Here is a 16074-nt window from a genome sequence, read left to right as displayed (position 1 = left end):
CAAAGTGAAAAGGCAAGTAACAGTAGAAAAATTGACAATACTGCGTACATTAGGAAGAGAAAATAATACATTGCTTATTTAATTCGATTTTGAAATATACTATCTTCATCAAGAAAACCCTTTAGAACTTTTATCATAAATCACAAATTTAATAGGTACATGGAATCCTAGTATTTGATATATTGTTTTCCTAATAAGTATGGTTTATTTTCTATCCAAAATTTTAGAATAAGTTTCTATATATTATGAGCCTTAAACTATAAAGCTTTATTAAATAACTATATAAACCTTTACATATTTACGACACAAAATGAAAACCTGTATAAAAAATTCATGGTATAACTTTTTCCATTCTTTAAATATATTATTTTTCCGTCTGTTTTATTACAGTGTTGTTTAAAAGCATCCTGTCATTCCTTTGTAAGTGATCTGTCCTTTCACTCTGGCTATTTTTAAGATCTTCCCTTTTATTTTGGTTTTGAAGTTTCACTTTAATGTATTCAGGCATCAATTAACTTTATTTACCCTTCTCAATTTATATTATACTTCCAGGACATGCGGTTTCATGTTTTTTCAATAGTTTGATAAATTTACAAACTGTTGCCTCTTTAATCATTGCCTTTCCTCCACTCTCTTTTCTGGGGGCTTTGATGTAATGTAGTTTCTTGTTTCTTCTTATTTCTTTCTTCATATTTTATTTCTCTCTCAAATTTATAAACATCATCTCTCCACGTAATTATTCCAATATGAAGTATTTTTCTCAGAAATATATTTCAGTATGCTAATTCTTCTGGTCTAATCTGCTGTTTCATCTGTTCACAAATTAAAATTTTTTTAATTTATATTTTCTCATTTCTAGGAGTCTTATTTTCTCCCAAATTGCTCATTCAAAAATAATGGTCGCTTGCAATGTCTTTACCTTTGTGTGTCTTTGTTCTTTTGAAGATTTCATCATAGGTAGACTAATCATGCATCCTGGATTATGAGGGACACTTTGATATACTTTTGTTGTGCCTGCATCCTGTCTGGGTTAGCATTAGTCCTAAACAAAAGTTCCCTAGTATGAGAAATGAATGATATGGTCACCAAAATCCTGGTTGTGCTATATTTTGTGTTTGACAGTTCTAGTCGTAGTCACAATTTTCAGTCCGCTGATTGATTAATAGTTTTGCTGATACTCATTACTTGATCTTATTAATCTGTTGGAGTATGGTTGACCTAAAACAGGGAAGATTTCCCTCAGTGAAAATTCTGCTTCTATGTTTAACTAGACGGTACCTCTAACCACTGACTGAGTCCACTTCAGCTTCCCACAGTGGTCTTACAGTCTTAAGGAATCCCAGCTTGAATTTCATATATAACTCTTTGTCCAATACTAAATATCTCATCAAAAGTGCAACCATAGCCATTTGTCCTTAGGGTGTCTCCTCTGTCTCCACAAAGTCCTGATTTCCTACAATTCTGGATCCAGTTGCCCGCTGCTTTGACCTCCAACTCATGGTATTTTGGGGGGGAAGAGTGAATCTAAAGACAATGTATATGTCCTTTTACATGGTAAGCTTGACAGGTTATTTCCTTTTAAACTGGGTCAAGTTTTTTTTACATTGGGAAGGTTTTTTCAAAGTACTAAAACAACAATTATTCCAGGCTGTACCCTCTTTGTAAACTGCTTTATTCCCTATAAAATATCTTTTATAACATTATAATGAAATTTTTGATACATTGCAGACTGCCTACAGAAAAATGGTACCAATTTATACTCTGAACAATAGTCTTTTCACCCAAACTTTGCTACTTCTAGGCAATCTCTTTTAAATAGCTACTTAACTGATGTGTACAAAGCAACAGAATATTTTTGAATTTTATATTTCTTTTCAATTATAATGAGTGCATATTTAAAAGCAATTTGTGTCTTTCCCATTGCAAACTGACTATATCTTTTGCCTGCTATTCCATATTGGTGGCTGTGTTCTTTCTGTTGAATTATTAAGAAATTTCTACATATTGAAAATATTAAAACTTTGGCAAGTTAAATTTCTTGCAAATTTTAATTTTTAACATTTAACATTTATAACAATTTTGCTTAGTTGGCATTTCCATTAAGAGGTTTCTAGTGCTTAATGATAGGGAGTACTATCAAAACTTTTATTATATTTTCTGTGTTTTATGTCTTATTTAGAAAGTTTTCTCTTAAAGATCATAAAAATAACTTCTTAGTTTTTAAATCATTAACATAGTTTTTAATGTTTAAATATATAATCATCTGTAGTTTAATTTTAGGTTGCATGGTCTCCACCAAAATGGACAGCCAATTTTCACAACATCTTTTATTGACTGATCCTTCTCTCTTTGAACGTTGAAGGTTGGCTCAGGAAACTACCCTCTCCAAATCTGACACCCAGTTATCCAAAAGTGCTATTAGTCTTATCCTCAGAAAGTCATCTATTTCTTTCTACCCTTGTCTGCCTTTCATTTGAATATTTTAATAACCTCCTGATTAATGGTATAGCTAACTTTATTCCCATTCATTGCTGTTTAACATCTTTTAAAAAACTCTTCATTTTCTACTAGAAAAAATCCAAATGCCTTTTATATGATACAGAGAATGTCCATCATTTGGCCTTACCTACTTCCAGGCTCTCTCTTTCCAATTTCCCTTCAATACCCATTCTGCAGCCAGACTGACCTATTGAAAGACTTAGGATTTCAGCAATTGTTTCTTTACAGTAGATTAATATATTGGCATATTCATACAGTGGATTACAGTATGGTAGTGATAATGAACAACTACATGCAACAAATCAATTTTACAAACATAGTGTTGAGCAAAAGAATCCATACACAGTAGATTACACAGTATAAGACTTCATTTGTATGAAGTTTACTAAAAAACAAAAATAGCCAATGATGCTAAAAGTCAAAACTATAATTACTCTTGAGGGTTAGGCTGTTACTGAAAGGAACACAAAAGGAGGCACAACATGGGAGGCTGATGATCTGGTTTTTTGATCTGCATGCTGGTCACACAGGTATGTTCACTTTTTGAAAATCCATTAAGTTATAACTATGCTATTTGTGTGCTTTTGTAAACTTATAGGTAAACAATAATAAAAACAAGAACAATAACAACAGTTCCAATATCACTTCTTTGAAAATTTCCCTAATTCCTTCAGATGAACTTTATCCTGCTCCTAATATATCACACCATTACTATATTGATGATCACATCATAGTTTATTTATCCAATTCTTCCATTTCCTAACCATAATGTAACTTCCCTGAGTGCTAAGATCATAACTTTCTATCCATGTGTCCCCAACCCCAAGCACAGTGCCTGGAAGTTACTGAGTACTCAATAATATTATGTAAATAAGGATTTCTCAATTTCTGCAATATTACATTTTGGGCCAGAAAATTCTCTGAACGGCAAGGGCTGTTCAGTGCATTGTAGGATGTTTACCAGTCCCCTGGCCTCTATTCATCTAATGTCAGTAGCATCCCTTGAGTTATGAGAACCAAAAGTGTCACTAGGCATTGCCAAATGTTCCTCAAAGATAAAAAGATCCCTAGGTTGAGAATCACTTATATAAATAAAAGTTTCTGTGGAAAAATTCAAGCCAAGTGTTAAACAATTCATTTACCAAAAAAGTTTGGGCATTAAGTGATTTGCATGTTAAGAGCAACTAAAAAAAAAAAAAAAAAAAAAAAAAAAGGCTCTTTTGAGCACTGGAGGGGAATTAAGCCCCACCTATCTGAAAAAGTCTATAAAATGCCTTGAATGTCTAGATAATCAAATGGTAATTCACATTCACTGAATGCTAGAATATTGTTTTTCTTGGAATTCCTACGCGGAAAAATGAGTTTGCTAAGCACAAAAATTGTATGACTAGTAAGGACTGTGTTATTTGGTATTTTAAAAAAAATACATATATACACATATAGTAGCTATGTGTATTCAATATCCTTGCAATAGTATATCTTGCAAGGTATTGCAATTTTGCTAAGCACAAAAATTGTATGAATAGTAAGGACTGTGTTATTTGGTATTTTTAAAAAAATACATATATACACATATAGTAGCTATGTGTATTCAATATCCTTGCAATAGTATATCTTGCAAGGTTTATACCTATGAATGGACAATTAATTCTAGGTTATTAAGGTTCATTAATTTTCTATCCATAACGTATTTAACATGAACATTCCACAATAAAAGAACAGTCAGAAAATAAACTATTGTGCATCAGCTATAGGAAAAAAGAAAAACCTCACAAAGAATATTACTAGCTTGTTAGAAAATGTTTGTATTTTATTAACTGCATGCCTTTCATTTAGGATGTGTTTTGAGCTTGATCTCTGCTGTAAGAGGGTAGTAATGAAATCATTGAGTACTATCATGTTAATGGAGTTTGAGGAAAGAGAAAATAAAGTGGTTTATATTTATATGTCAAAATGATATAATTAAATATAAATCTCATTCTGCCAAAATTATTTCCTGACAAGCAATTTCTTAAGCTTCCCATTGTAATTAGAATTAGTTTTTAAGAATAGGCTACTAAGCCAAAAGAAAACAAAGAAAATGGGCAATTTATAAAAGAAAAAAAAAAACTAGACAAATACAAGTGTTTAATCTCATTATTAGTCTACAATATGCCAAAAATCCATATAATTTTTATCTATCGATTTGTTAAGATTAAAAATGATAATGAATGTTCAGCTCCATACTGAGAATATGGATATATAAATATGTACATATTTTCTAAAGGGCAATTTGGCAGTCTATATTATGAGACTTAATTTTTAATCAGTTATTCTATTTAATGAAATATTTCTAAAGCAATAATCAGAGATGTTTTGACAATTTATATAAGAATGCTTATAACTGAAAATCAGAGCCTAAATAGTTAATAACAAGGGAGCTTAAATTAATCATAGCTTGTTTATACTCTGTACTGATTGACAAATCTTCCCCCCCTCTTTTTTGGTAGAACAGTTATTAAATGGGGATAAAAAGCTTAATTTATATAAACAAGAGAGTGGTTAAAAAGCAAGGGCTGTGGAATCAAGACTACCTAGTTGAGATTCTATTACCTTCTATAGCTCTGTGATCTGTTTTAAGTTATTTCATGATTTAATTTTTCTAAAACTAATTTTCTTTCCTGTGAAGTGGTACTTGTGTTGTGTTAATTGTTGTTATTAAATTTTTGTACATATGTTAACAGTTGGGATGATGTTATTAAGAAACCCAAGATATAAACCGGTATATATGGTAGGTAGCCAATGTGAAGACTAATCAATTAGTCCTAGGGCAATAATCAGGTGTCAAGATTATTTATGGTTTTTATTTACTTCATTTTGCTTTCCTGTATCTTCCAAATTATTTTTTGGAAAAAACTGTATAATCAGAAATATAATCAGAAATCTATATTCAGAAAAAAATAGGTGTTGTTTCTTTTAAAGCTATTAATAAAGGCAAGATAAATATTTAAAAATCTCCAGCTTCTTTCTCCTAAATGACCATTCACTTTTCTCATCTTTCATGTTTTAAAATCTCATCTTTAATACTGTGTCACAGCAGATGTTACCATTTTATGCTCTTATTGAATACATATCACATGCAAAATACTAACACTAACTGGGATGTATGGAAATTTGAAGACAAATTTTCTAGTTAATAAAATAGGAGCTCTCTGCAGATGGTCTTAAGTTTTATTTTTTAGTAACTAATCATAAAGAGAAGATACCTGAAAAGGTTTTTTACCTTTATCTCCTCACAAGACTGATCTTAATTTTGACCAGAGGCATTGGGTTGAGAATAAGAATATATCAATGTAACCTGTAAGAGATATTTTTTTTCAGAATATTTGCTTAAGATGTCTATACTGGGATTATTACCTCTAACTGCAAAGTAAATACATATTTACTACTATAGTATGGCTAGGAACAAACCAAAGAAAAGTTGATTTCTGAACATCTGAGATGTTTTTATACTGCTGTTATGAATAGAATATAATCTCTATTTATTCATAAAGATGAAAAATTATAAGAAATCTAAAGAGTGTTCAGAGAAAATTAAAAATGGGGTGGTTTGTATTTAGTAAACATTCAAATATCTAGTGAATTTTTCAAGCACTAATTTCTATATTCATGAAATACTATTAAATATACATAAAGGATCTTTGTAACAAATAATTGCCATAGTTGAGGCAATTAACTTCTTCCAGTTATCTCTCTCACTCCACTGGGCATCTTGTGCCACAAGTATAATGCATAATTTTTCCAGGTAGCATTGAAATATTTGATGATGAGATAGGAAAGAGCAGAGAGAGATTAGGGGATGTAGAGATTAGCTATTAGTGCCTACTCTTGTCACTATCTATATCCGAAACCAAAGGAGTAAAACTACTTCCATAAAATGTTTATGTAAGGAAGCTGTATCTTCCTTTGCAAGGTCCTGAATTATGTCCCACTGTCTTCAGGAAAGAATAACAACGTGTTTGTTAGGGGTAGTTGCCTACAAAGAATCTCCTAATAGCAAGGAAATTTAGGGGATTTTCTTGATATTAAATGTAAAAAAGACTTTATAGTCCTAATAAGGGTGTGATATGGATATTGCCTTTTCAAGTTAACTTTCACATTAAAAAAACACATTATATAACTTTATTTTCAGTTTAACTTTCCTCAAAATAAAAATAGGATATCAGAGATCACAAGAAAAGGAAAAGTATATTTATTACTAATAAAATGATTTTAATGTTACTTATATTTTCCTTTATCCCAGATCTAAACCTTAAAATTTCTGCATAATCTTTATTTTGCACTAAAAATGTTTTCTAGAATAAATACAAGTGAAGCAAAGTCTTTTAAAATTATTCACTTCTTAAGAAAACAAGTTAAATCTGGATGTAATTTCTATTTTGGTGCTTCTCTCCTGACATGAGACTTTGATCTTCAGTTGTGCTTATAAAATAAATAACTTTAGTAGGACATCAGGAGATGGGAGGAAAAATAGGTTACTAAAACTTATCTTAGGTATAGCACTTTAAAGAGATTCCTTTAAAGCAATCACTGTGATTTAGTGAGCAGTGGAAATGAAGCTTACTGCTCTCAAGTTTGAAGGCACTCATTAATATAGTGAGGACAAATAAATTCCTAATTCAAATGGCTAATTAATCAAATTCATAATAATAGCTAGTAAATATGACTGAAACTTCTGACATCAGGAATTCAAGTGAGTTTTAGTTACCAGTGAGAATAAATTAAATTCCCAAACATTTTCAATATTGTATACAGCTATACGCCCAAGAGAATACCTCATTGTGCTTGCAATAACATTCAAGAATGACATCCTGAACCTTAGTTATCAATTTTTCTATAACCATTCTCTACTCTTCCTTTAAAAAATTAATGAATTACATTGGGTTTAGATAATGCTGTTTATTACGAGCTACCAATGAAACCACTAATTGTCACTGAATGCTCCAGGTTTTAAAATTAGAAAGACCCTTTCACGCATTTAAACTATTAGCAGAATCTTCCAGTTGTGATAAGGCATTAATTTATAGAAGACATTCTTATTCCTGAATCACTGATGCTTAAAAAGAGGTGAAACAACTTCCTTATACACAATTACTCCAACTTTGAACATTTTCCTTGAAGAAATAGAAGAAAACAAGAAAATTTTGAAATGATATTAGAAATGTATTTTTTTGTTAAATGTCTTTTTCTCTCTTTTGGAGTGTAAGCTCTTAGGAGAACAAGACCTTATCTTTGTGTGACATACTCCTAACAGACTACATAGCACAGAACAAGCCTTTTAAAAATAGATTCTGAGAGAATTATTGGAAATAATGAATTAACTTCTCTCCTTTGCATACGGAATAGTTCTAGTTTATGTTCCACTCTTGAGAGAATTGAGAAGTCTCTCAGGTCATTTTCTGTGTTTGATAATTTAGATGAGAAATCCTGGCTGAGAAAAGTTAGAAAATGTAAAATCATCAAAAAATTGTTGAGTTAACAAGTCAAAACATTATTATTTATCTAATGGATTGAAAGTCTTCTTTCCTAAATCCATTTTTATTGTTTTATACTCCAGTTTTAAACCCCTTGAAGACAAGGACCAATTTTTCCCAACTTTTTGTAACACTTATGTAAGGTCTAGGACACTATGGTATAGAGCACAATTTTTTCACATTATGTTTTACCAGTGGATTAAAACACACACACACATGCATATACACATTGCCTAAATCATATCTCCAACCTACTGAATAAGAATCTTTGGGGGTTGGGTCAAAGGAATCTTCTTAGAAAAATCTCTATAGGTAGAAAACTGAGTATCCAGAATTAAGTACCAGTGAATTTAAAATGAATTCCTGTTCCTATTGCTGGTTTCTCTAAACATAATTTAGCTGCCTCATCTCAATCCCATTATCTTCATTTAAACTTTGCCTTTCAAGTGCTTACTTCTTTAAAAGTCTTCATTAGTCCATTTCAAAGATATGCCATTATCTGTCCTAAAGTTGGCATATTTTTATATTCAATGTCCTTAGAATCATTTTTGCTATTCTTCAAATATCAAACATCTGTCCAATTTCATTCTGCCTTTCATTCTTAGAATGTAAGGTCTTCTAATCTCACTTGGTCTTCTGTGCCTTTCTTAATGTTTTTAATTTTTTCCTAATACAGTATCTTGAACTTAACCATCTTCCATGTTACTTCTATAGTTCCCCTGAGGTTTTTAATTTCTTTTTAGACAAGAACATTAAAAGCTATGGAGTTCATTTCTAGGTAAATATCCAAAGAATGGAAAGAAAAACTTGCAGACCAATGCTGATGGCAGTATTATTCATAACAGCCAAAAGATGGAAACAACTCAAGTGTTGTCTATCAACAGACGAATGGATAAACAAATTGTGGCATATACATAAATGGAATATTAGTCTTAAAAAGGGAGGAAATTCTGATACATGTTACCACATGGATGAACCTTGAAGATACTATGTTAGTGAAATAAGCCAAACAGAGAAGGACAAAAATTATATGATTCTACTTATATGGGGCAAATCCTAAAATAGGCAAATTCTAAGACAGATACTAAAATAGAGGCTATTTTGGGGTGGGGGAAAGAGGAATGAGGAGTTACTGTTTAATGGGTACAGAGTTTGTTTTGCAGAATGAATAAGTTCTGGATACAATGGTAATGGTTGTACAAAATGTATTAATGCCACTGAATTGTACACTTAAAAATGGTTAAAACAGTACATTTTATGTTATGTGCATTTTGTCTCAATAAAAAAATAAAAACTACTGAAATTATTTTCTTGACTTTCTTGCAACAGCCTTTTTCTTCATAGTAATTATCTCTAATGTTAAAGGAAAAGAAAAAAATGTCCATATTTTATATTCCCTAAATTTATGACTCTTAGCTTTTCCTTTTCTATTTCATTTTTCATAAAAATAAAATACAATTTAATATGGATACTCAGGATTTTCCACACTTCAAGCACAATGATGTTGTGGGCACATACACAAAGAACACTTCAAATCTATACAAATACACACAAACAGACTTGCATACACACATATACACTCCACTTTCAATCTCCTTAGACTCTTAAAATTGTTTGCAAATTTCACCAAAATTCTTCTCCACTTCTTGTTTGATCTTGTTTTTGATTTAAATATAAGTAGATAAGACATTAATCTTTACAGTGCAAATAATTTTGTATTCTAAGTTCTTTTCAGATGTCAAGTAGTCAGCAAATAATGGGAAAATGTCAACTTAAAGTTTACCCCACACAAGAAAATATAGTCTAAAAGGAGGGAAAGATAAGTACATCAAAAGGATCTCTAAAGAACTGAGATTACATAAATTATGGGGTGGCTGAGAAATGATATTCTCAAGGGAAAAATGGAGCAGAGTAGAAAGCTCCTTTAATCTAACCACAGAGGACTATAACTAAATTTGTTATTTTTTGAGATGATACTTTAAGTTTCAAAAAATTATTCCAGTCTTACTAAAAAGGACAAATAAATAGGAGTAACTTATCTTCATGAAGCCCTGGAAAAGTCATGGAAAATAAATTAGGAAATAAATTTAATATATGGAAAATCATCAAAAGATCCCATATATAAGAAACAAAAGTACATAACATATGATGTGAAGGGTCAACTGAAGTAAAGATGATAATTATTTGAAAAAATCTATTGCTAAATAAAGGGAGGACTGTGGAGTTTATAAAAAAAGCAGAAGGGATGGGTGATAGTGAGTTCAAAAGTCAGTTTAGGAGTAAACTGGATTGGACTGTCAAATAGTGAAGCATTTTCCTATTTCTACAATATGTTTGGACAATATATAGGCAACACTTTTCTTGGAAATAAAATCTGATCAGGGTTACAAGACAACAGAGGAACAACGCCAGTGATTTACCAGATGCAGAAAACTACCAAGGAGGCAATATAAGCGAATCAGCAAGTTGCAAGGCTGAGTACATAGGAGATAAATGCAGTGTCTCAAGTTATTTAATGGAGCAGCCATGTGCAGCAAATAGGTAAAGGAGACAGCAGTCAAGCAAACTCAGCAGTCCAACTTAGTGGCACAAGACATGTGGAGATAGGTAGCAGAAGTGTTAAACAATCTGAACCTACTTATAATATTACAGGCATAGATTGGGCAGGACAAGATCAAGCAGGCAGATGGCATAGCACTTGGAAGGCCATGATATAGAATGGTAGGAGACCAGATAAACAGTGCTGGGGCAGTCTAAAATGCTAAAATAGCAGATGGGTATGGCTATTTGCTGATAGACAAAGTACCAGTAAGTGAAGAATGCAAATCATTCGGCAGATGCATAAAGTGGGGCAAAAAGTAGAGGCAAAAATCAAAGGCAGTTAAAGCAGTAAGACAGAACAGCAAGAAGCAATGACAGATCATCAGAAGCAGTTGTGTAGGATAAGAAAAGCTGTCATTAGCAGGGAAACAAATCACCATTCAGGAAAAGATGAAATCGAGAGTAAAGCAATCTCCTGAATTGGGTTTCTTTCATCTAGGAAACAGTCATCAATAAACTGCATATGAGAATCCACAAGAGAATAGCACACAAATGGAAACAGCAGATGAATCTGAACTCTACTGCCCAGGGATACAGAATGATCCTAGAACATTGATACATAACAATCCACAAGGAAATTAAATGGATGGGAAAAATGGGTCCAAGCATTCTTTATGATGATAAAAAAAAAAAAACAAACAAAACCAAAACACTAAAAATTATTAATCTGGAAATGATTGGCTGGGATTGAAGTCTTCGCTTACCCCTTTCTGGAGCCCACAAAATGGGAATGTTGGGAATTTCTGCAGCAGAAAAACAGAAGAGAAAAGGGATTTCTGACTCCCAGTTTGAGGAAAGCAGGTCAAATTTAGGGCTGTATGAACTGGTTCAGGGAAATAAGAACCAGCCTGAACCTTCTCCATTCCTCAGAACCAAGCAATTTCTGAGGTTTGGGAAAGGTTTAGGAAGCCCTCACCCCATCATTCCCCACAACCTCCCCTTTCACACTTACCTCCAGTGCAAACAGTTTCCAGCAAGGAGGTACTTGGGAAAACTCACTCCCATGTTTATACCATGGCAAAATTTGAGGATGGCCAACTAATGATACCTCCTGTGTAGGTCAGGTTTCTGATTCAGTGGGATCCCTGCTATTTGTGAGTGAGCAGAGGGGATAGGTTACTAGAAACTACCTACCTCTTTGAAAGTGGATGAGAAAAAAAAAGCAAGGACAGTAATACCAATAAATAAATAGTATTACTAGTAAAAACTTTGGTGATCTCATCAATTGTCATGGACAATTCCATTAAAATGCTGATAACTTAAAAAAAGTATCTCCAGCCTAGACTTCTCTTCTGAACTCCAGATGCATATGTCTAATTGCCAACTTAACACCTCCACTTGGATATCTAAAAGTAGTTCCTTCCCATGACCAAACTAAAACTGATCTTCCTCATCAAACCTACCCTTCCCACAGTCTTCTCCATTTCAGTATACGGCAACTCCATCTTTCCAACTGCCCAAGTCAAAATCCTGAGTCTTCTACTTGACAGCTTTCTTTCTCTTATTTCATCTGTTACTTCTATCTTCAAAATATATAAATAATGTGTTTCTCACTATCTTCACCTCTATCATTGGTCTAAGTCACTATCATTTTTCACCTGGATTATTTCAATAGCCTTATAAATTATTTCCCTACCAAAATATAAGTCAAATCATGTAGTGCTTCTGTTCAAACTCTCCTACACTAAATGTGGCATACAGGTTCAATATGATCCATGGCTTGCTTTCTCTCCTCGTTTACATCTTTGCTCAAATGTCACCTTATCAATAAAGCCTTCCTTAATAGCTTTTTAAAAATTACAACTCTCCTTCCTGCCTACCTATTCACCTCCCCTTCCTGCTTACCTATTCACCTCCCCTGGTTCATTTTTATCCACATCTCTAATACTATACATTTTACTTGTTTACTTACAATTGTGTAACCCACTAAAATGTATATTTCAAAAAGACAGGGACTTTTGACTTCTTTATTTATTGCTATATCCACAGCATCTTGTACAATGCCTGGCATATATACAGCAGGTGCTCAAGATATATTTGAATCTATGAAGTGTTAATTTCCTGTGGTGCATCTTGAATCTATGAAGTGTCAATTTCTTGTGGTGCATCTCCTTCCTCTGTCTTAAATTCTCAGAGCAATCTTCTGAAAGCTCACATGCTATGAGCCTTTGATTAACAAAGGAGATACTTGTATACTATAGGGTAGAAATATTCTAAAATAGGGGTTGGCAAATCATAGCCAAGGGGACAAAACCTGCTTGCTACCTGTTTTTTGCATCGCCTTCAATCTAAGAGTGATCTTTAAATTTTTTAATGATTGAAATAAAACCAAAAGAAGAATAATATCTCATGACGTGAAAATTATACGAAATCTAATTTCAGTATCCATAAATAAATTTTTATTGAGGCACAGTAAGGCTCATTCATTCATTTATATCATCTTACAGTGACTTTTGTGCCACAGGGCTGGCAGAGTAGAATAGTTATGATAGAGAGCACAGAACCCACAAGGCCTAAAGTATTTATTGTCTAGATCTCTAAAGAATAAGATTGCTGACCCCTGTCCAAAGGTATTTAATAGTTAGAAGGCCAAGAGTAATGACTAAATTTTGAGCAATGATAAACTAGAGCATTTTTGTTAATACTGTTGCTGCTGTTCCCCAAGATACACCTAGGAGGGAAGATGCATTTATATTAGGATTTGCTTTCAGTATATATAAAAGTAGCCTTCTCATTCCTCTAAATACTATTTAATACTGGTGGTGATAGTCATTTTTCTATCAACCCCACAAAAGCAGCCTCATCTTAAGGGATAGGGTACAGTATAGGTAAAGGTAAGTCTTAAAAATGGCAAAAAGGAAGGGAATGAGAAAGTAAACAGGGCCCCAAATAAAGTTCATATCAAAATATCACATAATTAACCAATACCCTATTTAATATATACCCTGTTTAACAGTTGAGGGAAATTGGCATGATGTGAATCTCTTTTGAATCTCATCAATGGTGTTATACTAAACTGATCTCCTTATAATGGGGTCTCCTAAACAACTGTAGTCTTGAATCACCACAAGCAAGAGATACATTTTAGTAAGAGTCCACTACATTTATACACTATTCTTTATACACTATACACTATTTATACACTATTCTGTATACACATTTATACACTTTACACTGTTAGAAAAAAAACCTAGCAGTTGTTTTCTCATTGGTCCAAATGCCTATATTTTATAGAGAAGTATCTTAAAAATTTGTGAAATTCTACTCGAAATCACCTCACAATCACTTGTTATCTTTCCTTACTTAAAGTTTCACCCTGAGGATTAAGACATACAAGTACATCAAATGCTACAATCAAACTTATGGAAAGGGGTGAAGAAGGTAAAGGGGGAAACACTTAAATTATCTCAATGACACCCAGCACCTTAGTGCTGTCTTTAATCTTCATAAAGAAATATAATTTATATCCTCTTACATCAATTGGTCTTTGCGGCACAATCAACTGCTGCTTTTACATTGTTATCTTTGACCTTTGTATCTTTGTGAAACTGACAACAGTTCATTTTCAAACTCTATACTTCCAACAACTTTACTCTTCTTCTCAGCACTTTTTAAAGGAAGTTGGAATCTTCCTATAAACTGTCACCTATGTGTCAGTTATTAATGACTGTCTAAAATGGTTACTCCCTTCACTGGGCATTTGTCCTCTACTCTTTTATACCAGCCATGCTCTTTTCAAGTTCCAATATGAGAAAATAATATTGGTAAACTTATTAGAATCATTCCAAATAGTTTATTTTGTTATCTGAATCCACTTCTTGACTCCCTGTCAGCTTCTTTTTGTGGTAGGCAATAATATAAAGTCACAAATATTCTACTCTTCTACAATGGTATCATTCTAAGAAGCTCAGAGGACTTGACAGGTATAAATACATTTGCTGTCATCTTTTTACATTTGTGTGAAAAGCAACAGTAAGTTCATTTTATAGATAGAGGTCTAATATAGAGAGATGAATTCACATTCTTGATTCTAGGCAATAAAGTAAGAAATATTCTTAAAACTTCATTTTTACATCTATGTCTCTAGATAAATATGTTTTGACATTTTATATTTATAAAATATTTAATGATACTGTGTTGTCATTGTCTTAATACATACTTTGTAAAACAAGTATTCTGACATGCCAGCTTTTGCCCATTTTATGAGAGTAGGCTTTTAAGGGTGAGCTGGAAAGAGGATTTCAAGATTTTATCACTGACAAATTCAAGGTAAAAATCAACATTTTGCATGCCATCTCTATTTCTTTGTCCTTTCCCACAGCTATACCATTTAGGTTCTATCCTACTTGATTTTTTTCCCTACAGGAAATTCTTTCAATATTTATTTAACCATTATTTACTTATTTTTTAAGCTAAAGCCCTACTTATAGGTAATAATAGCAAATATTATATAGCAAATACATATTTTTTAGTGTTTTACTTATGTTAATTCACATAATAAATCTAACCTATAAGGTAAGTACTCTTTTTCTATTTTACACATAAGAAAACTGAGGAAGTTAAGGAAATTGTATAAGGTCACATACTAGTAAAAAGTGGATCTAGGATTCAAACCCAAGTAGTCTGTCTTCTTAAACACTACGTTATGCTGCCTCACAAATGGTTAAGTGGGCAACAGTACTTTTCTAGTAAGAGTTCTAATTAAATATAGAATTTACCAAATTTGTAATTATTTGTATGTTTACTGATGTCATCAATCTTCATAAGATCACCCGAAAGTTGAGTACATATTCTGATACAGAGTAGGCATGCAATTAAGGAATATACTTAAGGGAATGAAGACAGTATTTTATTTTATTTTTTTAAGATTTTATTTATTTATTCATGAGAGACACAGAGAGAGAGAGAGAGAGAGAGAGGCAGAAACACAGGCAGAGGGAGACACAGGCTCCATGCAGGGAGCCCGATGTGGGACTTGATCCTGGGACTCCAGGATCACGCCCTTGGGCCAAAGGCAGGCACTAAACTGCTGAGCCACCCAAGGATCCCCAAAGACAGTATTTTACATACGGGTTCTTTGTATATGAATTTTTTTGGTTTTGCCTTATGCTCAAAATTCTAAAATTCAGATCTTGAGGAACAATGTACTTTTTCTCCTCTTTATTGTTACTATATGGAATGGAAACTTTTCAACATAATAGGTTTTTTTTGTTGTTGTTTTTGTTTTTGTCTTTTTTTCAACATGATAGTTTTAAATTCAATGTCACTTATTGCCCTAATTACTTTATCTAAATGATTGATTTTTTTTTTAATCTTTACCTTTCCCATAGTACAATTATACCAAGGAGCTTTTCTTTTTAATACATAAATAAAATAGAAGTTGAATGTCTTGGGAAAGTCTGTGTCTGGCAGAAAAAAATGAATGCAAAAAAAATACAAAAGTAAGTGGATGCAAGGGTAA

At 32.3% G+C, this 16074-nt stretch overlaps 1 protein-coding gene across 14 annotated transcripts in view; it reads right to left on the bottom strand.

Moving 5' to 3' along the window:
* Positions 1 to 16074, bottom strand: part of GPHN (gephyrin) — a 625991-nt gene that overhangs the window by 297536 nt on the left and 312381 nt on the right. For 7 of the 14 annotated variants that reach the window (XM_038544964.1, XM_038544965.1, XM_038544967.1 and 4 more), the window contains exon 5: positions 11318 to 11356. The exons of 5 other annotated variants lie outside the window; for them this stretch is intronic. In XM_038544964.1, the coding sequence (XP_038400892.1) occupies positions 11318 to 11356 (39 nt within the window). Of the gene's footprint in view, positions 1 to 11317; positions 11357 to 14088; positions 14235 to 16074 lie in introns of those variants that run through there. 2 more of the 14 variants (XM_038544975.1, XM_038544976.1) reach the window with 2 other exon arrangements.

The sequence above is a fragment of the Canis lupus genome, chromosome 8 (genome assembly GCF_011100685.1).
Source record: "Canis lupus familiaris isolate Mischka breed German Shepherd chromosome 8, alternate assembly UU_Cfam_GSD_1.0, whole genome shotgun sequence".
Classification (NCBI taxonomy): Eukaryota; Metazoa; Chordata; class Mammalia; order Carnivora; family Canidae; genus Canis; species Canis lupus.
Note: the sequence above shows the minus strand (reverse complement) of the source record. Positions and strands in the feature narration are given on the sequence as shown.